This window comes from Tympanuchus pallidicinctus, unplaced genomic scaffold (genome assembly GCF_026119805.1).
Source record: "Tympanuchus pallidicinctus isolate F22 unplaced genomic scaffold, pur_lepc_1.0 scaffold3, whole genome shotgun sequence".
NCBI lineage: Eukaryota > Metazoa > Chordata > Aves > Galliformes > Phasianidae > Tympanuchus > Tympanuchus pallidicinctus.
This window is the reverse complement of record NW_026294747.1, coordinates 53,924,230-53,939,373: the sequence shown is the minus strand read 5'-3', so window position 1 is coordinate 53,939,373 and position 15,144 is coordinate 53,924,230. Positions and strand designations below refer to the sequence as shown.

The 15,144-nt window shown below is 42.0% G+C and overlaps 1 protein-coding gene across 1 annotated transcript in view; it reads right to left on the bottom strand.

The window, feature by feature from the left end:
- The window catches only part of LOC128085207 (coiled-coil domain-containing protein 175-like), a 24,410-nt gene extending 9,266 nt beyond the window's left edge, over positions 1 to 15,144 (bottom strand). The window contains exons 1-10 of the mRNA XM_052692293.1: positions 15,063 to 15,144; positions 11,895 to 11,980; positions 9,976 to 10,087; positions 8,192 to 8,327; positions 6,960 to 7,188; positions 5,805 to 5,927; positions 5,247 to 5,356; positions 3,288 to 3,369; positions 1,525 to 1,661; positions 1,292 to 1,402 (exon numbers count right to left, since the gene is read on the bottom strand). Coding sequence (XP_052548253.1) covers positions 1,292 to 1,402; positions 1,525 to 1,661; positions 3,288 to 3,369; positions 5,247 to 5,356; positions 5,805 to 5,927; positions 6,960 to 7,188; positions 8,192 to 8,327; positions 9,976 to 10,087; positions 11,895 to 11,980; positions 15,063 to 15,144 — 1,208 coding nt within the window. The remainder of the gene's footprint in view (positions 1 to 1,291; positions 1,403 to 1,524; positions 1,662 to 3,287; positions 3,370 to 5,246; positions 5,357 to 5,804; positions 5,928 to 6,959; positions 7,189 to 8,191; positions 8,328 to 9,975; positions 10,088 to 11,894; positions 11,981 to 15,062) is intronic.

The window sequence follows — 15,144 nt, the reverse complement described above, 5'->3', positions numbered from 1 at the left end:
GTGATCTCTCAAACAATTTTTCTAAGAGGTTTTATGTTGTCTGATGTAGCCTGATTTACAAGTCTGAGAAAGCTGTAACAGCCCTTCCTTTCCTGTCATTAGTTTAGATTCCAAACTAGTGTTAAGATACTATCTTAACTATTTCACTTCTGTATCTTGTTAATTTAGTTTTGCAATGTAGATTTTATTTACATTGCTCTACAAGTTGACCTCCTCTTTACCAGTGTGTTTCCACTCCATATTTACATGGCAGCAGTGTTTCTTTTGCCAAGAATAACAAATACACTGTTTGTATTAGATAGAAAGGTACTTCTTTCCCTACAAAGCAGGATGAATGCATTGTGTTTTCATGTTCAGTAAAAGGGAGGCAAGTGAATATTTTCTTGTATTTTATCGATAATTATATCCATAAGCTGAACAACACTGTATAACAAAACATTCCTCAGTAGGATTTAGAGAGAGAACAAGGAAGCCACATTAACACAGCCCTTTGGTGCCACACCACAAGAAAAACTGTGCAGAATGAGGACAACTGGCAGCAAAGGAAACACACTGTATGCAATATTTGGCTCTGCTGGGTTTGGAGGATATAACTGGCTGATCCTTTTCACTTTCTCTTGCAAAGGATGATCCTCCAACAGAGAGAAAAAGCTCTTCCCCTTGCCAGGATTACCCTCCTTACTTGAGATTTTATTTTTAGAGTACAACATTTAGCATTCCTGTCCTGATTCTCCAGTAAGCAGGCAACCTGGGACAGGACATCTGGGGTCAGTACACGTGGCCAGTTCCTCATCTATGGCAACAAAATCCCCAAATCTCTTCCTCCAGCTGCATGTTCAGAAAAAGCTGCAGTGCCTGGACAACACTGCTCCTATCCACACCCCACTGACTACACAGCCCAAAGATTTGGTATTTTGAGAGCATTTTTGTGCACAAGACTAACCTGTTTTTACTTTGCTTTATCTGAGCAAAGGCAGATTTTCTCAGATACCACCATAAAAGGAGGATGGTTTGGTCCAAGACCTCATACTACTGTATGGAGCTTCCAGTCAAAACCAACGTTTTTGAATTTTTACATTTTGCACTGCTACAACTTATTTGAATTTCAATTCTTATTTGAATATTTCTCATCTCATGATAAGAAACTGCAAACTCAATTAGGGTAACGGGCAGCTGACCTCTCTGTGGTATGAGGTTTCATTCCATAAACTCTTTTAAGTTTGTTTTGCTTTATCTGATGTTCAGTTCAGAATATCTCAAACCAGCAAGAAGATTTTGAAAGCTCACGTACAATAGGCTGTCTTCAAGATGTTCAGTTTCCTTCTCCAGGCTTTTTGCTTTCATCACAAGTTTTTCTAGAAATTCACGCTTCTCATCTAACAGAACAGATAACCTCCTCGATCTAACAGAAGAAAGAGATGCAGAAATGTGGCCTCAATATGTAGCAAGAAAAGCATTAGCTATAAAATCATAAAATGACAAAATTAAAATATCCGGATCCCAAATCTGATAGGTAAAACCTACTTTGCCTCCATCTCATCTCTTCTTCTGGCCCAGTGTTTCTCTTCTTCCAGTGCTCGCTCAAGCTTCTGGTGCACAGTTTTGTTTTCCAATTTAAGTTTGTCGTTCAGGCATTCAGCATTTTTTAGATATTTATTAGCCTACAAATAAGGTCTGTAGATGTTAGCTGAATATCCTCTCTTGTAATAAGGTTCTATGCTGCTATAATGCTTTTCTTAAAAAAATCTGAACTTTTAAATAAATTGAGCTTGACTTCATACTTGTAATTGACATACACAAATGTCACGTCAAGATTGCATCTCTGGATTTTCATTTCCATGTCCCCATTCAAACCAATTGGTCTGAAACAACCTCCAGGCTGTGCTGCTCCCAGACACGCGGTGCCTTCCTCCACACAGAGGCAGGGACTCCTACTGTGTGAGCCACAAGAGTGATGAAGTGGGAATGGGGAAGGACTGGCCATGAAGGAGCCCTGGGAAGGTAGGCATGCAGTATTAAAGAGGAGGGAAGTCGTGTGTCATGGCTGAGGGAGACAGGGGTAGGAAGCTGGAAGAGAGAAAGGAAGTAGGAATGGGGTCCTGGCTTGTGACTGTGGGAGTGCAGGAGAACTGCGAGTGAAGTGTGCATTTAATGGAGAGAACTTGGTACTTCCTAATGCCAATACGTCTGAGTTTTTAGAATCACTGAATCACAGAATGCTTTGGGTTGGAAAGGACCTTTAAGATCATTTAGTTCTGATCCCCTGCTATGGCCAGGGACACCTCCCTCTAGCCCAGGTTGCTCACAGCCCCATCCAGCCTGGCCTTGAATGCCTCCATGGAGGAAGCATCTACAACCTCTCTGTGCAACCTGTTCCAGTGCCTCACCATCCTCACAGTAAAGAATTTCTTCCCAGTATCTAGTCTAAATCTGCCCTCTTCCAGTTTAAAGCCATTCCCACTCATCCTGTCATACCTGCCCTTATAAAAAGTCCCTCCCCAGCTTTCCTGTAGGCTCCCTTCAGGTACTGGAAGGCCACTATAAGGTCCCTCCAGAGCCATTTCTTCTCCAGGCTAAGAGCCCCAGGTTTTTAATGAGTGGATACCTTGCTCGATATACATAAATATGGAGATGCAATTCATTAACTTAAGTTAGAAATCGTCCCCAGATGGATGTGTGTAGTCTGCATAACAATAATCTCAAGTAGTAGGGCTTCCTTCACAGAATCAGCAGATGGAGTGCCACAGCTAATTATCTTTCCCACACAGGCAATATAAATGAATGATATAAAGAAGCATGGAGCCAATCCTCAAGAATCACTATGAAAATTCCACACCCAGATTTCCAAGTCAGGATACCAACCTCATTCTTGCAAACAAATCTCACCACAATCTTTATATAAACAACAGCCTATCCCATTCTTTTATTGCATATGGACTCTCTCCTAAATCAACACCCTAGTCTCAAAACCCTCTAGTTTCTTGCATCCCAGCTCACAAGACCATAGCCTCAGGTTTACACCACCTCTCAGTACCCCCTTCAGTATCATATCAACACTTTCCTGTGATCTTAGTTAAAGAGGAGATCTCACCACTGCCTTCAGAGCCTAAGCAGAGCAGAAGGCAAATATTTGTGCATCTTCTACATGGTTGTACCCACCAAACATAGAGGCGTGGGCAAATCAAAGCACCTAACACATTTCATGTCCCACTTTGGACAGGTCTGTGATTGACTGTTTCATCAAAACCTGGCTTAGTAAAATTCTGACCAGAATAAAAATCTCTTACCTTTCCAAGTTCCTGATCAAAATCCTCTTTTTCTCGTGCAATTTTTGATTGTGAAAGCAGTAACTCAGAATCAATCTGATTTCTATTAAACAAAGTCAATTTGGACATGTTAGGTGAGCACTAACACAAGATTATTAAAAGCTGTCATATAATAGCTTGGGTTGGAAGGGAACTCAATGATCATCAAGTTCCAGCTCCCCTGCTGCAGGCAGGGTTGCCAACCACTAAATCAAGTAGACCAGGCTGCCCAGGGCTCCATCCAACCTGGCCTTGAACACCACCAGGGATGGGGCATCCACATCCTCTCTGGGCAGCCTGTCCCAGCACTTGTCACCCTCCCAGTGAAATGCATTCTTACTCTCAGGCCCTTTGATATAAATGTAAGCTATGTGAATGTCTGCATACATTTGAGATCTATTTCATACAGATATTCTTATTCATTTATGTCCCCTAATATATCTGATGAGAATGAAACCTGCAAAAAAGTTATAGACATAACAGAACTACCAGGCTTTCTACTCATAGATCTTAAAATACAAGTCAAGGAAGGCTTGTGGGCGGTATTTTCTATAGACAAACTGATAGAATATTCAAACAGCAAGCAGACAGGCCTTCAGGTAAATAAACCTACCAGCAAGAGATCTACTGATTAAAGCGGTAGAACTTGAGTATGAATTTATCCTTTTTCTTCTGATGGACATCGTGCAATTGTATGTTTTACAGGATGCGGTCAGCACAAGAGCTGCTCCCTTCCTGACTATCTTCTAAACAAACTGGGAGTGATGGAAGAAACAAGAGTCAACCTAAAAGGAAAGAAATGTGAGGCAAAGGAAGAACAGATACCACAAGGGTGTCCTTTTGTATTAAAGGCAAAACCCAAACTGAGCAGGCTTTGAGATAATGTGCCAAATACTGTGAAGGAAAAAATTACTGGCCAGATTCTTTGTTTAACTCAGCTGCTTAACTTCATCTGCTTCATCAAATAATGGAATGTTATGAAGGAAAAACACTCTGAAGGAAATAAAGACATTCATAATGTCTAACAGCTTCAGAAATGCAGTAGAATGAGAACAGAAGGACAGTACTGTTACAATGAGGCTATAAAATTCACCACAGCCAGTGGTCCATGGTCATTCACCAAGTTGCAACTACTCTTAGGCCCTTTAAATGTCAGCATAAACAATCTCCCTAGCACAGATCCCATACTCCAGAGGGTAAAGATAAGCAATTTGTAACTGTCTACAGAAGCAAGAGCCGTGACCAGATGGCGGCTGCAGCTCATTTCTTTCCAGTAATTACACTGTTAATTAATGGCAGTGCTCATTCCACAAAGATATTAATGGATTTGTTCTGCCATCAAGAGAAATATTAAAGTTCTGAACGATATTTTTACCCATGTTTCACAGAACTCTTATTTTCTTCTTTGTATGGGTTCTTAATCCATCTTATAGAGCAAAAGGGGTTCAAACAGAAATCTGAACCATCAGAACATTTCTCCCCATCCCCTACAGTCATATAAACCTTCACACGACCAATGGCAGACACAGAGGGGAAGCAGCACAGATCTACCCTTGGTGATGCTACGTTGAGGATTTGCACGTTGAGCTCTATTGCATGTAGCAAACAATTCCAGAGAGAAACAGCTGATAGAACCAGCCTGTGCTGTTTAACTGGGTGCAGCTCTAGTCCAAAAGGAACTTTTACTGATAGCTAATTCAGATTAAACCCAGCTTAATCCAAAGTCTTCTCTGTATACCCTTCAAAGCCACTAGAAAGACTCCCATTTATTGTTGCATTACAATTTATAAAGAGAATTGTAGCTATTTTACAGCGTTAAGCAATTCACAGGCTCTGTAGAATTCAGCTGGCTCTTCATAAACATTGCTGTCACCTTTCCCAGTGAAAACACGAATGCAGTCTTAGCAGAACGATCAGCCCAAAGGATTCATGAATTCTTACCTCTTTTCCAAGGCTGCCACCACGTCTGCCTGTTTGAGAGCCATCTGCTTTTCCAAACATTCCCTCTTTTCTTTCAGTTTTGCGATGAGAATTTCCTCATCATGTATTGCCTATTAAAAAGATTAAAAGAATATTTATAAAATATTATAAAATAAAATATGTTATTAAAAAAAAAAGCAGACGACGAATCCCTTTCTGCCACTGATCTTCAAGACTTTATAACATCTGAATGGGATTTTCCTCTAACATTTTCTAAGAAGTCTGAGATTCCAAAGTCAAAACAACAACTGTCATCAAAGAGAGAATGCTGAGGAAACAGTGGTTAGGGCTGTATTCATTATATCTATCTAAAGGTATCTATGATTCCTCTATTCTCAAAAAAGATTCGCAATTCAGTAATTAATCAACAATGCCAATCAATTAGCTAACATGTAAGCTTACTATCCCTCTTAAAAGGTAGCATTTCACTCTAAATTCCCCCTCACTTTGACCAATTTTGAAGTTAAACATTGATCTTTGCACTGACAATGAACCACAACGACTCTGCATTGAACTCACTGTGGAATTCAGACTTATCAGACGTTGCAGGTCCAATAATTTTATATTCAGGTTTTCAAACACGTGCTTTTTTGCCAAAGTTTTTTCCTTTTGAGCATCAAGGATTTTTTTCATTTCTCTGCTCTGCATTAAAAAGAACACAATTAATTCACTCTGAGTAACACACTGCACGTTTAAAAATTTATAGTAAAGCATCTGGAGCTTCTCAAAATTAAACGAGCACATCGACATTGGCAGAAAATAAACTTCTGCCAAAACCACAGCTACGTGCCAAAGGAATGAATTCTACATGAAAAAGAAATAATAAATGACGCAAATGAGGATCAGAACAGGAGGGGATACGACTATTTATGAGAGTGGATAGTGATAAGACAAAGGGAAATGGTTTTAAACCGAGGCAGGGGAGGTTTAGGTTGGATGTTAGGAGGAAGTTTTTCCCCCAGAGGGTGGTGAGGCACTGGCACAGGTTGCCCAAGGAGGCTGTGGATGCCCCATCCCTGCAGGCATTCAAGGCCAGGCTGGATGTGGCTCTGGGCAGCCTGGGCTGCTGGTTGGCGACCTGCACACAGCAGGGGGTTGGAGCTGGATGAGCACTGTGCTCCTGTGCAACCCAGGCCATTCTAGGATTCTGTGATCTCTCAGGAGCTCATGTGATTTTGGTTCAGTGGAAGAACCTGATTATACCTTCCCAGGAACACAACTACAGTTCTGTTCTGAGGAGATATATTCTCTATGAGGAAGCTTTCATTTAATCTATTTGCTTCTTTTTATGTTACCATTCAGAAAGGATACCAAATGTATGCAACTGAAAGTAGGGCAGGATATAAAAACCAGTAAAGCCTTATCTCACAGTTTGGTGGTAAATATAGGCACTTTTATTTTAAGCAGTGTGTCTGGAGGGATGCAATCCCAGCATACAATCATTTGTCCCACACACAGCAAGAAGGACTGATACAGACACATCATGAGATGATCTGATAGTTTTGATGTGTGTGTTTGTGTGTACACAAGGACCCCCCCCACACAGACAAAGCTCCTGTATCTACAACAAGAGCCAGTTCTGTGCTTGGCTGCTGTGGGGTCCTAAATTAGCGGCAAACAGAAAGCCAAACACAGCATTAGACACAATTTCTCAGGGCACTTCAAAACCTTTACCTTTCCATCACACTCTTCCATCTCTTTCTCAAGCTGACTCATTTTTTCAGCTATTTTTTCTTGTAGTTCTTCTAACTCTGCCTTTGCTCTGATTATTTCTCTTTCTGTAGCTCTTGTTTTACGATTAGTCTCAAGTAAGAGCACATTTGTGTTAATTTTTGTTGCCATCCTTTCATTCAGTAAGTCCACTTTTTCTTTATGCTGTATCTGCAGGCGCTTTTGTTCCTCACTGAAAAAAAACCAAACCATTCATGTCTTCTGTTACTTTAGATGTTATTTCCGTTGCTTCGAATGTTCATTGAAATAAATACTTGCTTATTCATATGTTGACAATCTCAAGACTCAATCTCTACTGTAAGGCACAACATGCACCAGCACGTGTGATTAAAACCATTTAAGACACTTCACTCTAATGGAACAGCTTTCTGTTGTTTATATTATTACCTACCTAAAGTTCTACTTTTCATAGAATCACAGAATGGTTTGGGTTGGAAGGGACCCTTAAGATCATTCAGTTCCAACCCCCTGCTATTGGCAGGTACACCTCCCTCTAGAGCAGGTTGCTCACAGCCCCATCCAGCCTGGGACTCCAGTGGGATTATTTTCCAAAAGGCTCATTAAAAATGGAAGGACTGCCTTCAAGCACCAAACAAATGGAGAAAGAAGACTTCCCCTAAGAAAATGCATTTAGTTTATTTTTGAACAGCTCTCTATCAGCTTGCCAGGGGGTGACAGTAACACGAAATCTGTCAGTGAGAAAACAAGAATCATCTCCGTATCTTTGTGTAACTCTTGAAGAGGGATCTCTCTCACAGTTACTAATTCATAGAATCACCTGGGTTGAAAAGGGCCATAATGATCATGTAGTTTCAGGGTTCCTAACATTTTTTTCTTTTTCTAAACTGAGAGTTATGATCTTTGCAGTTGTTTCTTAACAAAAATCACTGAAAGAGAAAACTCTCCCTTGACAAAGTGAGAAGCCAGGCAGCAGCCAGCTTTCCCCAGCCAAGCTTATCAGGGTTTCTAGGGGGACAGGCAGCAGCAAGCAAGCTCTGATGTTCAAGAAACCAGATCTGGAGAAGCAGGCTGCTCCTGCAGCACAGAGTTGCCTAGAAACACTGCAGCTAGCTGCAGGAGTGAGGGACAAGCACTGCTCACCATGTTTTCATAACATTTCAGTTCGCCTTAATCACCTTGTCAGTTTGTTTTTCCTCTCTCAGATAAATACTTACCACAGTGCAGCATTCTGCCTTTCACAAAGGGTTTGCTTCTCATCCAATAATTCAATTTCAGAAGCAATGTTTTTCAATGCAGACTGCAGCTGATTCATCTTAGCAGCACCAGATTCACGTGACGCAGCAACAAGAGCTACAAAATAAATACAAAACACACAGAAGCCTCTTAGCTGCAAAAAGGCATAGCTGAGATAATGCATAAAGGGATCGATTCATAATCTTGGACCCACCACTGTAAGTACTGTCACTTGGCAAGGAATAGCTGTGATTCTGAGGCACTAACTACATAACATCCCCTAAATCACATGCTTTATTTAGCATTTCAGTCTTATCACAATTTCCCTGAGTCATCATCATTTATCAACAAGAAAAAGTCTGCTGTGTTCTTAGAGAGCCATTGCTCTTTTCCAAACTATATGCCTACAAAATCCCCTGGGCATGCAGTGAAATGATAAATATTCACTGAAAAACATCTGCACCAGCAGCTCTGGAAGCCATGGAGAAGGAGCAGGATCACCTTGCTCGAATTCAGCAGCATTTCTCCCTGAGGGGCCACAGCTGTGTGAAACTGAAGAGCCCATGTGAAGAGGCTACGTGGATAAAGCTCTTTTGTGCACAGGCATTGCACTAGAGCATCTTTTCAGCTTCTGAGATAACAGTCACATGAGGTACAACCACCCACCCAAAAACACTTAGAGCAGAATGGCAGCAGCTAGTGTAAACAGCCAGCTAGCTGCACAGCAACCACGCTATAGGCAGAGAGAAGGTGAGGGAGGGTCTCACTGTAAGAAACAAATCAACAAACAGAGAATGCAGCTGGAAAAAAACAAGGAAAACACTACTAACTCCACTAAAAAGCTCTGCTGTTTCCCACTGAGCCTACAGCTGATTAATTCCACTGTACTGCAGGTGAAGCCCTGCTCCAGTCTCCCTGCAGTGCTGCCACCCCTATGAGCACCACACTTAGAACCATGCAGCCTCATGATTACCAAACAAATCCAACTCTTCTGCTTCTCCTGTAAATCAAAAAATTCCAGTGCTCATCCAGATCAGCTACTTGACTGCTGTTCTTTGTGGATACAGTGCAGTTGGAGTCATAGCATCATTAAGGTTGGAAAAGACCACCAAAATCCTCTAGCCCAACCATCAACCCATCACCCATGCCCACTAAATCAAGGGAGATGAGAGTTGGCAGAGTACACCGTGGGCATCTTGAAAGTGAAAATAGAAAAAAAAAATCTCAATCTTTATTTTCATGTATTTTCATCCCTTCATAGCCAAAGATCAAGGTACTTCAAGCCTGTGATTCTGTTGGCTTGCTTTAAACATCTATTCCACGCGAGATGAATCGCGTCTAAGTGCTCCTCTCCATCAGCTGTAGGAGGCACCTGATTGACATTGGTCAGATGAGCCCCACCCAAAGTAATGTTTATTATTTCATCATTATTAATCCTACTTCACAAGAAAGGAACTTGCAGAGCACTCAAGTGCCCCATCACAAACATCAGAGAACAGCTGTGGCCCTGCTGCAATCACAACTAATGCTGCAGTTCCCCCATTGTTCTTCTAGTGCTTGTGCACAGTCTTCAGCAAAGATGTCTCACTGTTACACAAGAGAATAATCCCTCACAGAATCACACATCAGCAAACACCCATCTTCATTCATTAATAAGTTATTGACAGCCATTTACCATTTCTATTTCACAGAATTCTTCAAGTCATTTGCATGCATGGAAAATTCAATTTTCTTGTCTTTCCAGAGCTAGTGAGGTTGGTGCTACCTGTCATCTCTGCAGCAATCTCTCCTGGAAAATTGTGCATTCTGAAGAGAAGCTTGCTGTTTTTTATAGTCTCTTCTTCTAGGCATTCAATGGTATTCCTTCGCATTTCTTCCTGTCAATTAACAAATCCGCAAATGAGAACAAATACAACAGGTGAAAAAGCACTTCTTCCTTACAAACCTCTTATCATCCTTGCTTACACTTGTTCTTCCTTTCTTCCAGTCTTCAAAATAACAATAACTTGTCTTACAGGGTGTCACTTTAGCAACAGAAAAGCCTAATTTCCTCATGGCCCAAAGCTGAACAGAGCCTGCAGCTGGCCTTCAGATACACCAGAAAGTCATCTTCTGGTTCACGGTTGGCTGTATGAAAAGGGTCACCTTCAGGGTGATGGAAGAGTGAGAGAAAATGGAGGCAATCAATGGCAGCAACCAATGGTGGGAAGCAACTGAATCCTAAAAATCGTGTGATTGACTTTCAGGTGGATTGAAAAAGATTCCTCCAATCTCCGGGAAAATAAGTCCATTCTTATACAGATTCTCACATCACAACTTATGCATAAAACAAGCCTGTTTTTCTCCTTCCTTTTTGCTAGCTGTTACACTCACCAGCAAAGACAGCGCAGAAAAGATGCTGTTAAATTTTGCTGCCTACAGAGCAAATTCTATATGCATGATATAAATTATTTGCCTTTCCTTGAGAAGATGAAATATTTAGATATGTAAGATAAATGTGTAAGAGGTTCTTAATTTCACATGAATTACATCCTCAATTAGCTGAAGCAGTGAAAAAGAAAACAGCTTCATGAGTTCAGCACGTTATGTAAAACACTCATCTCATGAGGCTAATGCAGAGCTGGTCCAAATAGTTGACTCAGAAGCCTCAGATGGAGGCAGTTTTTACAAGACTTACACCTACTTAGACAAGTGCCCTATGGAGATACTTGTTAAAGTGCCTTCTGCTTGAAGCCATTCTGACTTCAGTGACCTCTGAGGTCTTACACCAGAAGCCATTTACCTATGAACAGCCCTTCTCAGCCGGTAGTTGAGGTATTATCTTCCATCACCACATGCAACACAGACAGTTCTTTCAAGTAAACACAAATTATCCCAAACCAACTCCTTTGGGCTGAGCTGAAGGGCAAAGCACTTCCTTACTGAACTCTGTTGTATTTACTGACATCAGTGGGGCATCCTCCCTGCAACTCCAAGAGAGAAGAATGCATTTTCTGCACCCACCTGTCCCATCCCTGGAGGTGCCCAAGGCCAGATGGGGCCCTGGGCAGCCTCATCCGGTGGAGGGCAGTCAGCCCACAGCAGGGGTCAGAACTGGATGAACTCCCCTCCAACCCAAGCCATTCTATGATTTTGTTTCTCCCTCCCAAGGGTGTTAAGGCCTTTCTGATAAAAAAAGCCGCAGGCAAGTATAGGCTGCTGCCTTCTGGAGGTTTCTGTGATGCTACCACTAAGTCACTGTAGGTCTGGAGCTGACATCTCTTAAGAAAAAGCAAACTATAAAGACAAGACAGAGTTTGAAACAGAGCTTACACCCTCAGTTCCAATTTGCTAACATAAGACTCTTCCTTTCTTGGCTCAACAGAAGTGTGAGCGCTCCCCCAACCTCCACTAACCTGCAGTGAAAAAAAGGCATCCACTGCTCCCACATCAGAACACCAGTCGATGAGCTGAGGCTTGGATCAGCTGTGTGGTCTACTCTACTCAGGTTGGTTTGTGCCATCACAGCCAAATCTCTGCAGGCAGCAAGCTGCATGCAAACATCTCCCAACCTGCTTCTCTCTTGGGGTAGAATATAATGTACACAAGAGAACATACGTAAAATTACTACTGTTGGAGTCTGATTTTGTGATTACCGGCCAACTTTCTGCAGTATATCCCAAACTAAGTATTAATTTTTCTTACCAATTTCTTAATAGCAGCAATAGTGTCTTCAAGGTGCTGCACAATTTCCTCACTGAATGCACAGTCTTCATTTTTAATGTGTTTTTCTGAAGCAAAAAAGACAGTAAAATAAAAATGGATCATTTTCAAAGCTTTAAATACTGCTTTTCTGCCCTGCAAAGATAGCTCTGAAAAAAAGAAGAAAAAAAACTTGCTTAAAAATTATTTGCTAAATCTCTTTTGCATGTTCTGAAGTAGGTCAGCATCTTTCACACTCCTCCTGGTGCATGGAAAAGGCAGATGTGTGTGGAGCATTTGAGGTCCATGGGTCCCAATCAAGTCCTCAGTCCTAAAATGGCTCCAAGTTAAATTCTGTGCAAACCATCTTTTAAGACAGTCATAGAAGTTTGCAGAGGTTATTAACTGAACTAAAAGCTCTGGATCAAAATAATTTCCCTTCCAGGAGGGTGCAGCTAATCTTCCCAAGTAGTAATGGCTTCATTACGTCTCCTTCCAACAAAAATACTAACCTGGATTCATCAAAACCTGAGGTGAGATTTATGTTAGTGCACAAGCTGCTCTTTGTATTGTTAAATTTAATTTAGCTCGAGCTAGAATAAGAATTGCTGGCATTTGAATTCATCCAGAAGATTGCTGTACCGTTACAGTGGCACGACATTTTTTGATATGCTGATTCTGTAACAGAGACTAAAACACTCACAGGGGGAGAAGAGGAAGTTCTTAATCTAAGAATGAGTGGATTCACCTTATCCTGAAGCAGTGGGAGCAGAGGCACACTGCTCTGCCTGCCCAGCTTCAGGCCTGCTGAGCAGCACCTGCCAGCCTTAAATTCAAGGCAGCAACGTGCTGTTTTCTAGAGAAACACAACCAAAGGTAGGGTGCATTGCATGTAAATAAAAACCCATGTTGAAATCTAAGCTCTGCTTGTGAATCCTTATTTTTCCAGTCCTTTAAGTTACCTCCCTTTCAGAGCCCCTCTTCATTTCTTTGTACTTTTGATCCTTTTGTTAAACCTTTCTATTTTTTTCTTACACCATGCTCCAAGACACGTGGTTTGATGCCACCTCCATCACTGTCAAAACTCTTCCCTTTATCAAACCCTTCAGAAGTAGCACAGAAATCAAAGCGACATGCAGAACGCATCAGCTGCCCACTTCCTGGCCTCTGCCATTCAGAGCCGCAAGCACAAAATTCCTGCTCCAAAAACAGCGCCAGTCACAGATTATCCCCTCCACACAGCAGAACATCACTTGCATACCACATTCTTAACGACTATCTAGCCAGCCTTCCTTCACACCTCCAATCCTTCCTCCAAACTGCTTGGTCCTTATGGCACATGATACACAGCCCCTGGCAGTGGCCAGCAGGGCAGAGCTCTGTGACGACAGACGTTAACTGGTGGGATATTCCTCATCAAATCGGATCTCATACTACAGTTTATGTCACCCCAAGACATTCATCTCATCTGTGCCTGCTTTTTTCTGACCTCTAGGTTTTAAGCTCTATTAAGGGACTTTATACTTGTACAGCATTTGAAACTCAGCTGTTGAGATGATGCCCTGCAACAAATCTCAGAAGGAACAGGGAAGCTCAGCTCCTGGTTCCACGCAGTCCTTCATTTGACAGCTGAGGCCTTTAGAAGTGAATATTTTGCTACACATCTCTAACCACAGGCTGTGCCCAATCCTGGTAATGCATAAGAAACCAGTTTTGTTAGACAAGAATAACTCTCCATCACAGTTAAACACATTTGACTGCAATGGAAAGTTTTGAATGTTCTGAAATTGGAAAATTTGAAATGATTACCAGAGGCAACATCCCTCTGCGTGCAATCCATCCTTTGGGACTGCTCAGCCTTAATACTTGTCTGCCCCTACTTCTCAAAGGAACACTCCAGAGCTAGATAAAGCTTGTTTGAAATTTATCTTTTGCTATTTAGATTATTTGGTGCTTTTTTTTTTTCCTAGAAAACTTTATTACTCTTAGCTCAATTTCCTTGCTTACACTTGGAGCAATCCTTCTTTTGCAAGATGATTAATCTTCCCTTTTAAAGCAAATTTATTCTGCTTTTAGTCATTGCTCCGTCTCCTTCATAAAGGCCTTCGCACCAAATTGCTGAATTGTTCCAATTTTGCATCTCCGTAATCCACTCAGCTACTCTAAAAGTAGAGTGTATTTTTTTCACAGGAGGCAGAGTGATAAATGTGATTCTATTGGTCACATTTATCTTCCATGAAGGCCCAAAAGCTCCATAAGCAGATTTTTGTCTGATACAGCCCAGGAAAAAAAAAAAAAATAGCATTAAAGACAATTAAAGAGCTTGTAACTTCTCAATGCCTAAAAGGATTGAATCTGTGCTTTCAGCTTATTTAAGATGCCCTTCTTTCACATAGCATCCCGTGTGCTCACTTCAGAGGCTCTGGGGACCACAAGCACCTGCCTCACACCACCTGCCATGACCACAGAGCAAGGCACATTTGCTTTCTTAACGTACCACCAGATTTCTGATTGAAGCAACGCCCCACAGTTGTCACCGTCATGAGGAGGTTTGTGATGCAGGTGTAAACTGCAGCTGTCAGTGAAAACGCTGCTTTAAGCCACGTTTCTAGAAATAAGATGCAATGGAAAGCCTTGAAGAAAAGCCCTAGACATCTTCGCATTCGTGCTTGCCAAAAAGTCTCAAGAGTCCCACAGAGGAACCAGATGGCCACATATGTGATAACAAAACCAAAAAGAAAAGGAGGAAATGCTTTAAGAACCACGGCAGCCATCTCGTTTAGAAACATGCAGCCAACAGACAGCTCGCCTCCACCAAACAGTGACTCTTTTCTTCGGATTTCATGTCTCCCACATTAACCCAAAAAACTGGGCTGCAGGAAGGAACAGCCGATGGCCAGAGCAGCCACGGGAATAACATCAGCAATGTTTTCTGAGGATGTTTATGACAAACAACGCTGAGGCTAAAGAAATGCTTATTTTCCCTATGAAGCTGTGACCTCTCTATCTTTACGGTACAAAACACAGCACAGCTCCAGATTTGGGGCTTCCCCTGCTCTCATCCACGCCAGGCTGCGGGGTCACAGCCCACCCTCCCGCCTGCAGCACAGCCTCATGCTGCCATGGGGAACAGGAGGCGCCTCAGCACCCCCCGGCCCCATGCACGCTCACCCAGGCTCTGCAAGCGATGGACGGCAGCCAGGGCTACCGCAGAGGGTGGCAATGCCACAGTGCCTGGCTCAGGCCTCAACAT